This window comes from Fringilla coelebs (genome assembly GCF_963513975.1).
Source record: "Fringilla coelebs genome assembly, chromosome: 1".
Taxonomy (NCBI): domain Eukaryota; kingdom Metazoa; phylum Chordata; class Aves; order Passeriformes; family Fringillidae; genus Fringilla; species Fringilla coelebs.
Window position 1 is genome coordinate 52,492,027 of NC_140028.1, and position 14,668 is coordinate 52,506,694.

Below are 14,668 nucleotides of genomic sequence, written 5' to 3' on the forward strand. Positions count from 1 at the left end.
TGCAGTGCTATGAAAGGCATGTTCTGGTTTTATTTTTTTAACTTCCATGTTCTTCCTAACTTGCTTCTGAATATTCTGCTGGAAGCAGTAAGTTGACATATGTCAAACTAATGTTGATGAATAGCATCATATGTAAAAGCCCCATTCACTGGAAATACAAACAGTGGTTTCACAGTCGCTGTAAGACAAACCATATATGACACCAGTCAAGGGTACACAGACAAATACTATATTTCAAAGTATGTAAAGCCTGCTCTTTCAGAAGTGAAGTAAATTATTGAGAGCTTCTCTGAATTTCTGCTGTCAATAATTTCATTAAAACTGATTAGTCAAAGCTGTTTCATTTGGAAGGGGGTGGACGTGCAGTGCTTCAAAATACCAAGTCCATTGCCAAATACTTGAAGCAGGAGAGTGCCTGCCAGCTATCTCAAAAGCAGCAGATGTAATCTGCTGTGTCCTGGCTTTTGTAATCCATGAATCTAAAGTGTTCATAATTTTATTAAATAATGTCAAGGGTTTTTTTCCTTTTTACTGAAGAACATCTGTAATTCAAAGATACTTGTTTAGGTCTAAGCTCTCCATTTTTGAATGGTCAAGTTATTATGTCAGCTCATCTAAGATAATTCACCCTTACTTGAGAGTAAAAAGCTTTAGCTTTTTCTGGTAGAGTTGAGGATTTTTTTGATGAAGCAATGAATAGAAGCTTAATGTGTAAATTTAAAAATGTTTGCTTCATTACGCAGCTAGTCTTAATTCCCTACACAGGCTGTTTGTTCTCATTTTTTGGGAATTACTAGGCCAGTTACAGTCTAAGGAAGGATGTGGGTAAGACCTTTTGCAAGGTCTGTACGTGAACCAGGGTGTATGGTAAGTTTCACCATGATGTACCAGGCTGTCAGCCTTCCCAAGTCTACAAGTCTTTCTCAGTAGCTGTTGCAGCTTCTGTAACATCTTTATCACTGGAGGCACAGATTTCTTCTTTTTTTTTTAAAGCTGCCGCTAGTCAAGTACATACTGTTTCCAAGCTACAGCTTACTGCTTTGGCATCACACTTGAATGCTTAATTTGGGATAAGAGGAAAGTAGAGAAGCATGGAATATATTTTTCCTTGGCCCATCTCCTACCTGAGCAATAGAATTCAACTCCCGATTGTGAATGGCAGTGTGTGTGTAGACACCATAAGGAGGGCAAAGCTTTTGATATTAAAGCACTGCCTTATAATTACTTCCTGTCTCTATTGCTGTGTATAATAGGAACTCTGCAGGTAATGAAAATAAATTTAGTTATTGGAGAGCAAAATCTCAGGTAACAGGTTCAGTAAATACCAGAGATGGATGTGTGCTTCCTATTCTCAATGGCTTTTAATTAATCGTTGAAAAGAAAAGCCTCTTTTAAAAAAGTTGATAAAAATGTAAGTATGTAATTGAAGAATTACAGTTACTGATTTTTGTCTCATTTAGATTTCTGGTTTGCTTCCTTACGCATACATGTTCTGATGGTAATGATGTTTTAAACAGTTAATTGTTTTGTATATACTTTCATGCTTCTGGTAATATCCTACAGATGTAGAGAGAACAGATGGAACTTTTTATTTCAAGTTCCTAGAAGCAAAAAGGAAGAAGATAAATTTTGAGAAGCCAAAATAAATTATTAGGAAATCGGTGATTATTTTAATTAGAATTAAAGTGTAAGAAAAAGCATGAGTTTTGCTCTAAATAAGAAGATACTCTAAGCAATTCAGTTTTGTTTGTCTGAAAAAATCTCAATGCAGCTAAGTGCTTTATTTAATTACTGTCACTTGGGCAAATGTACAATTTTGATAAAACTTCTTGGGTTTCCTTTCAGAAAAAAAATATTGTTTAAAAAATTAATAATATTTCAGATTTAATGTATTGGCAGAATTTGCTTGTGTACACAGTGTAATAATGATTATATTTTGTCATCTGAAAATCACAATCCTAATAATTCCTGTTACATATACCATAAACAGGAGAATTGCTAAACCGAGGATCATTTCATTCTCAGAAATGAGTGTTTGTTTCTTGTACACATTGTCCAACAAAGTGAAAATAAAGACTAGGCTTAGTCTCTCTGAAATATTAATAGTGTATTTTTATGCCTATAATGTAGGATTTAGTAAGCAACTGTAAAAATACCTTTTTTGTCATGTTTGTTTTGCAGTTTTTTCCCTCAATTCTCTTATGATTCTCTGTTAACCAAATTTTTGTCTCATCAATTTACATTAAGAGAAAGTAGATACTCTTTCTTTAACTATTCCTGTGTTACAGGTATCCTTTGTGTGGAGACCGTATATTTAGCTCTGACACTCTGAGACTCAGAATGGTTGGTGTATGGAACAGTGTGTTTATTGTTCTCTGCATTGGAATCTTAATGATGCACTGTAGTTTATCTGATGAACTTCAAACATGCTGTAGGTGGGAACCAGGAGATGGTTTGCTAAAACCTTGTTTCCACAGCCTTGTTTATATATTGTAATTTACAGCCTGGATCACCTAAGGCTGTGAGGATATTCATGTATGAATTATGGCTTCCCTCTCACCAGTACAAATACAAAACATAAGGTGGGAGACATCAAGTCAGTTCAAAATAGAAGGAAACAAATCTGAATCATCTAACAGAGAAATTTCAATTGTACTTGGCTCTGTTGCCTTTCAGATTGTTCCAAGTTCTACAGGGTTCAGTCTTTATCTGTATTGTCTCCTGAGAGGAGGTGCCAGGATGATTCATTGCCAGCCTCCAGTGGCTATCTTGTAGATGTGTTTCTAGTAAAGGGGATTCTGTCCAGTCTCCCTGGCGTTGCTGTAGAAACTCAAGTAGTAAGATCTAATTTTAGGGGTGTTACCAGAAACTTGTTTTCAAAATGCATGAAATAGAGCATTAGAGCAGGCCAGTTGTTTGGGTGACATAAAAGAGAGAAGGTTTGTAGCAGGCAAAATAGGTATTGAAAGTTTATAGAGTGAAGAGTTGATGCTGTAGTTGTTTTGAAGCATGCAAGGCCTGCAGGAAGGTTGCTGTTGGATTTTGGTGTGTTGGAGATGGGAAAGGCATGCCTTGAATATGAGCTCTGGCCAATCAGACCTGCTCTAATGGCTGGCTCCAAGTGAGGTGCAGGAGAGGCACAAGGCCGAGATCTGCCTGGCTTTTCTGGGTCATTTCTCAGACTGGGAAAAGGGAATTCTGTGAAGCAGGCAGGGCACCTTTGTTTTCCTCTCTTCTCTATGGAGTCTGGGCCCATAAAATAGTTTGATTCTTTGGTTGTGCAAAAACAGAGGGCACCTTTTTTTTGTGGTGTTCAGTTTCATGCGCTGTTCTTGCAAGTCCAACTTATGTGTTTGTATTTTCCCTACACATTTTTTTGTGTTCTCTTTAGTAATAGTTTCTTTGACTAGGAGGTCCAAGAGGCTCCTCTGGCTGTTCCTGCCTCAGAGCCTGTAAGTCAGACTTTCTGGTCTCAAAGAAACCGATTTCCTTTGTCTGAATCCAGTGCTGGTTCACAAGCTGGGATTTCCAGCAGGTGGTGTGCAACTGGCCCGAATCCTGTGTTCAGACTCCTAAGGATCTGAGGCTCACTCTTCCCAAGTTTCCAAGAAGAGAGGAAAAAACAGATAATTCCATAAAAGACTGTAACCAAACCTAATATTTAGCTGTACATTTTGGCAGGTGGCGCTGGGCTGGGTGGAAGTGAAGAGTTTATGAATGTATCCAGTGGCAGTAGGGATCTCTGGGATCATGGAGACCTGTCAGTGTCACACAGGTCTGAACATAATCTGTGTTCAGGGCTGAGCATAATCTGCTGAAACAGAGTTCTACATGTTTAAATAAAAAGTCCACACAGCTCTGCTGTCAGGATGATCAGCTCCTTGTCAGGTTATTTCTACGGTGTTGATTCTTACTTCTGTTGCACAATTAAACTGTCTGTAAATTTAAGGGAATAACATTTCAAAATATTTGAAATGTAGTGACATTGCAAGGGTGAATGGCTTCAAACTGAGAGAGGGCAGTTTAGATTAGGTAGTAGGAAAAAATTCTTCACTGTGAGAGTGGTGAGACACTGGAGCAGGTTGCCAAGAGAAACTGTGGATGCCTCATCCCTGGAAGTCTTTAGTGCCAGATTGGATGGGGCCTTGAGTAACCTGGTCTAGTGGGTGGCATCCCTGCACATGGCAGGGGGCTTGGAACTCGATGACCCCTGAGGTACCTTCCTACCCAGACCATTCTGTGATTCTGTGAAATTGTTCAAATGATATATGGATGCTTGCTAGCTCTGAAATTTTTATTTCTGGAAAATCCAGGTGCATAAATCCAAAGCTTATTTAGATACGCTGTCTTGCTTCTTATCTGTGTGCTTTTCTGTAAGCAAAAATAATGGAGATTTTGGGAGATGTTTTGGTTTTATTAAAATTAAAGCTTGATATTATTTATGAGCATCTTGTCTTATTTTATTGAAAGACTGTGGCAGCACTATTGTACTGTACCATGAATGCAAAGTCTTCAGGAAAAACTGGACTATAGGGGGGTGTATTTGTTTTTAATACTGTTGTTTTACACAAAATGGCATATGCCATAAACATTATTGGTTTGAGAACCAAACTGTTTTCACTAAGAAAAATGAAGTGTATCTTGTTCTTTACTTTGAAATGTGAAGGAGTTGAATGTCGTTTTATACAATATAATAATTTAAGGAATGAACTGCAATCAGTTATTCAGATTATGTGCTATTAATTCCAGAGGCATTGGCTAACTTCCAGTTGGGGGAAAAATTGTCCTGAAATAATGTTCCAATATAATGCTAATTCAAGCATTTCTGGTAGATAAATCACTTTGTTGCCGGAATGTATAGGTGCAAGATTAATACTAATAATCTAGTTTAACCTACAGTGTGTCTGTATTTCCATAATGGATTTATTACTTCTTGACAGTTGAAGGATCTATTTTATTGAAAAGAGTTATTTGTCTTTCTGCTTGTGTTAGGGTATGAGGCAGGGTATAGTAACTGCAAGTATGTATTTGAGCTGTGGTTTTTGAGTATCAGTGGTAGTAGGCAGTTTTTCATGTAGTTTCAATGGGTCTTTCTAAAGCAGTATCAGTGCTCTTACATCTGTCAGGTGTTAAAACCCATGCTGATCTGTCAGATGGAATTAGCATAAAGGAAAATAAATTTTGTGTGGAGCTTTAAAACTTCCAAGAAGTTTATTAGTTACTTCTGAAAAAGCATCTGATTTCTGCAGTTGCCAGGAGGGTTCCAGGTGCCTTGTCAGTGTTTTTCATACAGCTCAGACCAGACAGTAATTCTGGCTGTTTACTGTAATTGACTGAAGATGCAAAATGTTTATAGTATAGCAAATCATTAACAGCATTCATATGTCACTCAAGTCTGTTTGATTTTTTTAAATTATTTTCTTTATAAGGAATAAGTTTTTTAAAAACTTATATAAATAACTGAGAGGAATAATCACTTTTTCAAGCTACTGTCTGGGTCTCTAGTCTACTTTTTGTGCTTTCTTGTGTTCTGTGTGATTGCACGATTAGGAGTATGGTTGGTTATCTTTTGTGCAGTACAAAATACTGTTGTATGAATATATCAAGTGGGTTGGGGTTTTTTTAGCAATACTTTTCTTTTTTTAACTTCTTTCTAGCATTTTGCTAGGACGCTTTTATCTTCTCAAAATGAACAGCTGTGCTTTAAAGAATCTTCAGAACAGGAAGCAAGTTGTATTCTTACTATATTCCACAGTATAGCCTTTTAAAAAGAACAGCTATGGAATGCTGATAATGACTGGTTAAAAGCTCTAAACAGCTTGAAATGCTGTTTTCACTTGGGTTTATTAATTTTATGGTATGGAATCCTTAAAACTTTTTACTGCAAACACTGCAAACACATTGAATTCACATAATTAATGGGAAGTAAAAAGTAAAATTCTTTTTCTTTAAAAATGCCTTATTGTTTCTTGTGTATTTTTTTAATAGATCACATAAGCGATGCTAAACACGTGAAATACACATTCACTACATTATTTATAAAACTTTTTCCACAGATTACACCGCCTCCATCACTGTCGGACCCACTTAAGGAACTATTTAAACAACAGGAGGTTGTAAGGATGAAACTACGCTTACAGCACAGTATTGAAAGGGTGAGACTAATGTATTTTTTATGTTCTGGATTTAAGCTTTAGGATTTTTTCAATGAACAATGTTTAGAAGCAATCTTCTTTCTATCCAAATTTAATTAATTAATTAATTGGAGAAACTTCGAAGCGGGGCTGGGGGGAAAATGGTTTGAACAGCTGTTTGCAGAACCTTCAAGTTGGTAAGGCAACAGTTTTTTCCTGTTAATTGCTTTGAGTTGTGTCCCAGATTTATCCTAGAGGCAGTGGGAAGGAAGCTTCATACCGTAGTTTTGAAAGCTAATGATGGCTGTAGACTTCAAAACCAAATTGACTGAAGGTAGAGTAAATTCTGTATTGAGAGGAGACACGTGTAGCTCTAAGACTGAAACATGTTTGGCAATATTCTGCTCAGAAACTGCCTAACATTATATTAGAACTACATCTGTAGGCATCACTGATTTTGAGCACAGAAATAGAGAAACTATTCCTGGTTTAGGGGTATTCTTTAGTTTTAGGTTGCCCCTTTTCCTTGGTAACCTAGCTTTACATGCCAGTGTCATGAGCCAGATAGCTTGTGGGCACAGGCAGGGTCTCTTTCTGACATGGATGCATCATAAGGATTTCCACATAGTTACACAAGGAGCTGCCACATCAAACTCAGTGGGATACTTTTTCAAATGACAATTTCAATGTGACTTAACAAACCCAGCTGAGGGAGGGGTTTTACTTGAATTTAGTATTTCAGTGAAGAATATAAAAATAAGCAGCCCGGAAATTGTAAACTTGGTTCAAGTTCTGAGTGAAAATAAATCAGTTGCAACTAAAAATATTGTGGCCAGCAGGGCAAGGGAGGGGATTCTGTCCCTCTGCTCTGGTGAGACATCCCCCCCTTAGAGTACTGCATCCAGCCCTGGGGTCCCCAGAAGAAGGAGGACATAAACCAGTTGGAGTGAGTCCAGAGCAGGGCCAGGAAACTGATGAGAGGGCTGGAGCACCTCTCTTACGGAGAACAGACTGAGAAAGCTGGGGCTGTTCAGCCTGGAGAAGAGAAGGCTCCTAGGAGACTTCACTGGGACTTTTCAGTGTTTAAAGGGGCATATATAAAAGAGGGAAAGTGACTTTTAACACAGCCAAATAGTGGTGAAACAAAGGGAGGTACAGTTGTAAACCAAAAGAAAAGAAATTTAGATATTAAGAAAAATTCTTTATTGTGAGGTGGTGAGGCACTGGAACAGGTTGCCCAGAGAAGCTGTGGATGCCCCATCCCTGGTAGTGTTCAGTGCCCAGCTGTGTGGAGCCCTGACCAAAGTGGTCTTGTGGAGGGTGTTGTAGATAGACAGCTGGGGGTTGTAGATAGATAATCTTTAAGATCCATCCCAGCAGAGACTCTATGAGTCTAACCAAAGGAAAGGTCCTTTTCCTGCTTTCTGAAAAACAGGACATATATTATAATATTATAATGGGCCTTCTTTTATTTTGATAAAAATTAGAGCCATTTTACAGTAGAGCAGTAAATACATACAAACATCCTTCTGTGTTTTAAAAAATTGTGCCTATTCCTAGTTATTTTGTTCATATAGGCTGTTCTTCAAATGAAATCCACTTTATACAACTGTAAGTCACGTTTTGTCAAGTGAGTTGTATTTTTCTTGTCTCAGTTTTGGAAAGAATATTTATGCAGATGTGAATTTAGGGAATTACCGCATTTTGTTTTTAAAAAAAATTATCCTGCAAATTATCCTGTCTTTCTGCTTCAGTTTGCTTGGCCACTGTGCCTGGAATAAAAGGCTTCATAGAGTTAACATTCACAAATGTGTATCCTAAGCCTATGTTCCTCCTACGTTTCATCTTTGACCACCCTCATTAACCAGGACTTGCCTCAGTAAATGGAAACATTCAGCCATCAGTGGAGGCTGGGGCTGAGGAGGTGTTTTCAGTTCTGACATCCATGGGACACTCTTTGCATCATCAAATTGAAATTTTGTATTTGATTAGAAGAACAACCCCTCCTACTTTCAGCAGCCTATTTCTCACAGTGTTCAAAAGTATGAGCCCTGAAAAGATAAGTTTAAATTAGTGTACATTTTTATTAATGTTTACCTTACTAAATGTATATATATATATATTGATATCTTAATTAGGAAAAGCTTATTGTCTCTAATGAGCAAGAGGTTTTACGTGTTCACTACCGAGCAGCCAGGACCTTGGCTAATCAAACTCTGCCCTTCAGTGCCTGCACTGTGCTGCTGGATGCTGAGGTGTACAACGTGCCTCTGGATGCTCAGGTAAAGATTTGTCCTTCACAGCTTCAGACAAAAAGATCTTGCTAGCCTGGCTCAAGCATTCAGAGAGAATTCTGTTTCCATAGCAAAATTGTCGTTGATTTGCCTGGAATTAAGATTATGCCCACTATAGGTTGTTATTTATATTAGGGTCAATTGGGTGTAGAGTAATGGGAGGATATGGGTGTATGTATGTGTTTTTTCTGTTTTCTGCCATGTCTGGTTTTCTTTCACATCCAGGAATTATGAGATGGATAAAGTAAGAAAATTCTTCGGGTGATTTTGTTATAAAAAACAGATTTCAGTCATAAACAGAACATGGTTTTGAAGCTTATGAATATAGCTTAAACAAGAGCAAAGAAATTATCAGCATAGAAGATGACATCTATCAGTAATCCAGATAATTGGAATGCAGTAGTGTGTGAAGTGATGAAATTGGTTTATGAACTCTGGAGATGTTTTGTGGACGTGTCCACATTATACTTTCCTCCTCTGTACAAGGCAGTCACTAGAACTGTACCATAAAAAACAGATGACCAACGGTGAAATGTTGAATGATGGAATAACCTTTTCCAAAATTACTTCAGGCTCCATATGACTTACCTGTGCCCCGTTATTTACATGTTCAGTGTGAGTATTTAGTCATGATTAAAACATAAATAAATAAATAAAATAAGAAATGTGCTTCACAATCTGTGTATGTTCTATGGACTGTCACTCAAAAGTTGGCTGCAGCTGTATCTCTAAGAGAAAATAATCTCATGGTGTTGGTATTTTATGGACAGTTTTTCCAATTAACAAACACAGAACCAGCATTTGACACCTGTTACAGTGGCTGTGAGAAGCACATAATGCAAGGAGGAAATGTTGATGTTTGGGTGTAATAAAAGTGTTGGTGCATTGGATATTGGACATTTTAAAATGAAACACATACGTTTCCAACATATGGGAGATTTTACATTAGTTCTGCAGCCCTTTATAGAGTTATTGCAGCTTCCAGTGTTTCTTCAGTCAGTTACTACATTTTTTCCCCAGTCTTTAAAGGACTAGAGCTATGCCCTATAAGGTGATTCAGAAGGAGATAGCAGTTTATGGAGACTGTATTGTTGTCTCATTTTAAGCTTCACAGAGATAAATTTTTAAAGCATCATTTCCTTCGTACTTCTAACTGATAGGGCAAAAATTTTTCTCTTCCAAAATTCAGAATATCCTTTGCTTTATTTCTGCTCCAATTCATAGGCCTTGAGCTTTTTAGAGATGAGGAATACGTGAGTTGTGCACATAACTGCATTTTTGTAGTTAACATTTTTCAATTTAAGTAAGCTGATTCCATATTTGAATTTTATGAAACAGAAGGAATCTTTGTTGGGGGAGAGGTTGAGGTGTGCCCCACAAGTACTGTCTTTTTTTTACCACCTATATAATAACAAGAGCAGTAATAAAATGCCTCTCCTACCCCCTCACTGCTTCAATAACTTTGTGTTTCAGTCTGTGGTAATTTTTCTTAGGAAATTGCATTGCATATAATGTTCAGCAAATTATGAAATACATTTTTTATATAATTGAAATCAATGTTTTATACTACCAGATTGATGGTTTGATTAAAATTTGTTTAATGGGAATAATGTAGATGCATAAGAAAATATTGTCTTGTAATGCATCCTGCAATTTTCCTGTTACCTCATTAGCAAATACAAATTTTGTTCTCTAGAAAGGTCAGTCTTTGCACATTTGGTTGGGCTTCTTTTTGTTCCTTCTGCTACAGTGTACAAATTCCTGCAGTGTCTTCTTTTCCTCTGAAAGAGGAACAGCAACTTCTTGTATTTAGTGGTTATCATTTAAATGTTAGATTGGCATAGTCTGGCTTTAGGACCAGGCATGGAGTATATCTGTTTTTTCACAGTGGACAGATGTGACATTCCAAATGCTTTTGAAAAAGTTGGAATTAAAAATAAAACTCTTTCATTAAGCAGGACGTAATACAGGTCTGCTCAATTTTTTAATCTCCTTTTGGGGATTGTGATGGCGAAAATATTTTTTAATTGCTTTCAATACTTGTGTAGTCAGTTAAATGAGGCTGCTTAATTTTTCCTTTATAAATGTTTTTGCTTTTCCCTGAGGGATATGGATTTGATACTGAATTTTAAAGAGAAAAAAGAAAGACACTAATTTTGTGGAAGGATCTTTTATTAGTTAAGACTTTAAGATGTAAGTCCTTAAGCCTCCCATTCTAAATTTCAAAACCAGAGCACAGTAAATAGCTTGAGGAAATCTGAAAATACCCATTTTTAGTGGGCTGCTGGCCCACAGGGGAAGTGTTGGTCAACATTTATATTTTCATACACCTTTGTACTTTGAATCTGTTTTTCCATAGGAAGCAGTGTTTGTGGGATTGTTTACTGTTTGTCCCACAGAGTAGGTTTTGTGTTTTAATGTTTCAGATTGAATTATCAGGTTTGAGTAAATTTTTATTTTTTGCAGACTGATGACAGCAAAACGTCGGTGAGGGATCGATTCAATGCAAGACAGTTCATGTCATGGCTGCAGGATGTTGATGATAAATTTGACAAATTAAAGGTACACTTCTTGATTTTTCCACTTTAAAAAAAAAACAACAAAATTAATGTCAACATGAAGATGAGATGAATAAAGAGTAGATTTGTGTGCAGTGTCATGGGCTTCTGTGGAGGCAACACAAAGGAAATTCTTATCAGTGTAGAAAAAAAACTAACTTTTGTTTCCCTGTAGTGTAATGGAATGTTCTTCAAATTTCTAAATATATAGGGGGGAATTATTTACTATCACCAGAGAGGCTCTTAGAGATATTTCCTGTGTTTAAACTTGCTGCAATAATATTTTTTCAAATATTTTAATAACTTCTTTCTCGATTTTAAACCAGACGTGCCTTTTGATGAGGCAGCAGCACGAAGCAGCGGCACTGAACGCGGTGCAGAGACTGGAGTGGCAGCTTAAACTGCAAGAGCTTGATCCTGCTACTTACAAATCTATCAGCATTTATGAAATTCAGGAGTTCTATGTTCCTCTTGTTGATGTAAATGATGACTTTGAATTGACACCCATATGACAGCCAACACCACCTGGCTCATCCCTCCTCGTGGACAGCTGGAGACTGAGGTGCAGTGGTGCGCAAAGGTATTTTTTCTTTTGAGACAGAGCACTTAATTCTGTGGAATACTACCTTTCTCCATAATTCAGGTGTTCCTACAGAGAAGTGTGGCACAGACACTTGTTCAAACACAGAAGATGGATGCTGATTTTATTTAAATTCAGATCCCAGTAACTGCTGTTATCTGTTTTAAAATTGCCTGTAGCTTTAGGGCTTGTTGCTGAAAAAGATGACAAAACCTGGTGAGTTTACAGCGCTGGAAGCTGTTAATAACTAAAACATCCACCAAAAAGCAAACGACACTTAAAATCTGCTATAAAGCTTTGTATTATGAAACTTCAGTAACAGTTGAACTCCCACAGAAAAATGATGAGAAAGCCTGTGGAAGAAAGTGTAAGACTTGGGAAAAGAATCAATCTTATTATGTTTTGTAAATTATTGTACAGATTTCTTTTTGGAAAAAGATGTAATATTGTCTTCATTTTTAAATAATTTATTTTATACATATTGTGCAAATGTAAATAGTCCTGTAATTAATGTTCAAACCTGTATAAAATAGATATTTTAACTGTAAAACTGTTTTTGTCTAATGTTTTATTGGACCAAAGTTGTCGTTTTTATTAAGTGTAGTGTGTTCCTGGTTGGCAGTTCCTTTTTGTATGGCATGCCTTTGATTTAGCTGCTCGTTTCATCACCATAACTGTAAGAGGATTGAACTGTATTGCATGCTCCACAGGACTCTGAACTCCTTCCCTTCAATAACTGATACCTAAACTGTTGTAATATTTACAGAATCATACTTCATATTAGTCTGCTGTTGTAATGCCATACCTATGACTTCATATCCTGAAAATATTTTTGTGTAAAACAAAAAAACCCTTTTGCTCTTATATGGTGGTCTCGTAATAGAGCCTATTTTTTCCAACAAAATGCCTTTGAATTAAAATTCTTAAATTGTATATTGTCTATTTTAATATTAATCTATGGAAGGGATATGTAAATAGTTGTAAATATAATACTTAATAAATTTTATTGGTCATGTTATTAGTTGGAATTCCTTAGTATTGGAACACTTGATACATCAAACCTTAGCATTCCTGGAATATATAAGGAGACTCAATGGAAAAGTTAAAAAACATTCTCCATGTTGTGAAATTTAATGCTTTTTTTTCTTAGTACTGTTAATGAGCAGACAGTTAATTATTTATTAGTAGGAGGTTACAGATATTCATGAAAAAGATTTGTTACCCTCCAGGCCGTAAATTATTCAAGAATGCTTGAGATCTGATGTCTGTGAAATTATTTCTGAAGGAAGTGAGACTTGGGCAGGACAGCTGGTTACTCAGAATAAGAGATTTAAAATCCTTGGTTCTGAACTGATTTTTAATGAGTAGGTGAGCTACCACAGAGAACTTATTCCTTGTGCTTGTGTGAATGTCCAGGGGGCATTTCCTGGGGCACAGGGCAAACAGGCAGTGAACAAGAGACTCTGTGGACCGCAGACTCCTTCCCTCTGCACATCACTGCTGGTGCCAGTTTGGAATAAATAGTAACTCAAGCACAGTAAAGCCAATTAATATATAGTTTCTGCCCTGTAACTCTTTTTTTTTTTTTTTTCCCACTTCAAATATGTTAAGTACCTGTGGAAGGAGAAGTTGTTCCTGCTTTTATTACAGGAATATCTTCCTGACCTCATTCAAAATTGAAACTATTGAGGAAAAAGCAGGTTTCTTCTCAGAGTTAAATACACTTCTGAGCATAGCTGTAAAATCTTAAAATGCTACAGAAATCTGTTTTATCTGCTTGAAAAGATGAGGGAAAATGGATAAAGCTGCAAGGTGCTAACTAGTAAGTGGGTACAAGTTACTTCTATCAGTTACTTGCTAGAGTAGTAAAAAGTAACAGATGTGATTGGAAGTGGCAGAAATACAAGATAGCAGTAATTAAGAGGTTAGCAAAAAGAACAGAAAATAAACTGGGTTGCAGAAGTCTTGGCTGTGTTAGAAAAGAAGAGTGTGACAAAAATACTTGGTGTGCAGGAGATAACAAAAATATTTTGGCAGTATCTTGTAAGGAGATCTGAAGACAGATGTTTCTTAGCATTAGTCTGGGTCTTCTTTATAAGGAGAAACAGTTTCCCAGTCTGTGCAACAGAGTTTTTGCAATTGCAACTTCATAGTAAGTTTTATTGCTCCAAATGTTTCAATCCCATAGATACTGATCTCTTGGCTTCTCTGATTTGAATCCAAGGTTTGTTCCTTTTTGGTTTTTTTCCTTTTTTTCTTTCCCCGAGTTTACTCTGTGGGATGACACCTCAGGTGTTGTCTAAGGACACCGGCCTGTGGATTTACCTCAGCAGAGTGCCGGGGGCTAGGAAGAAGGGATGAGACGAAATACGGTAGTAACGCGTTGGAGCGATGGCCCCGTTTCCCTCGCCAGGGTCTAGATGCCTCCTGGGAAGCCCGAGAGCTACTCTCAGTTTCTGGGTACCCAGCCAGGATCGTCTTGTGTTTTTCTTCTAGGGACCAAACTTGTTACCTTGGTCCCTTGGAGCTTGGCACGTGGGAGGATAAAGCTGCCGTCCAGACGCATTTTAGAGGTCCTGGGGAAGGTTGTCCGGAAGCCCAGGGTCCCTTCCCAATGCGGCCCCTGCCCTTCCCCGGGCACCTGCACCTTCTCAGCCATCGGGAAGTTCATCGCGTTCCCCGCTGGCGCTTCCAGGGGCGCTGCCCCCCGGTCCCTTTTCTCCCGCCTCACTCCGGCACGGGAGCGCTGCCCCGGGCACCCTCTGCTCCCCGCAGCGGCCGCTCGGCGCGACCCCCGCGCCCCGCTGTTCCCGCCCCGACTTCCCGGGCTGCTTGCCTGCCCACAGAACCCCGAGTTTCGCACTCGGGTTGCGGTGGGATATTCCCTCGTCCACCCCTGAAGAAGCCCCTCCGGAGGCAGTGGCCTGGCCGTCCCGTCCCGCTAGGCACGGTGCGGCGGCAGCTCCCGTCCGCCGGCCCCTGCCTGCGCCTCCTCCTTCTCCTCCCGCCCCGCTCCGCGCAGCCGCCGCCCGCCGGGGCGGAGGGTCCCGGGGGGAGGGTCCCGGCGCCTGACGGTGCCCCGAGGCGGGGCGATGATGCGAG

At 38.4% G+C, this 14,668-nt stretch overlaps 1 protein-coding gene across 3 annotated transcripts in view; it reads left to right on the forward strand.

The window, feature by feature from the left end:
• ANKRD12 (ankyrin repeat domain 12) overlaps positions 1-12,558 on the forward strand; it is a 59,433-nt gene extending 46,875 nt beyond the window's left edge. For 2 of the 3 annotated variants that reach the window (XM_084225246.1, XM_084225245.1), the window contains 4 exons: positions 6,057-6,155; positions 8,273-8,416; positions 10,895-10,990; positions 11,313-12,558. In XM_084225246.1, the coding sequence (XP_084081372.1) occupies positions 6,057-6,155; positions 8,273-8,416; positions 10,895-10,990; positions 11,313-11,498 (525 nt within the window). In that variant the 3' untranslated portion in view covers positions 11,499-12,558. The other variant, XM_084225247.1, reaches the window with a different exon arrangement.
• The last annotated feature ends 2,110 nt before the right edge of the window (positions 12,559-14,668 follow it).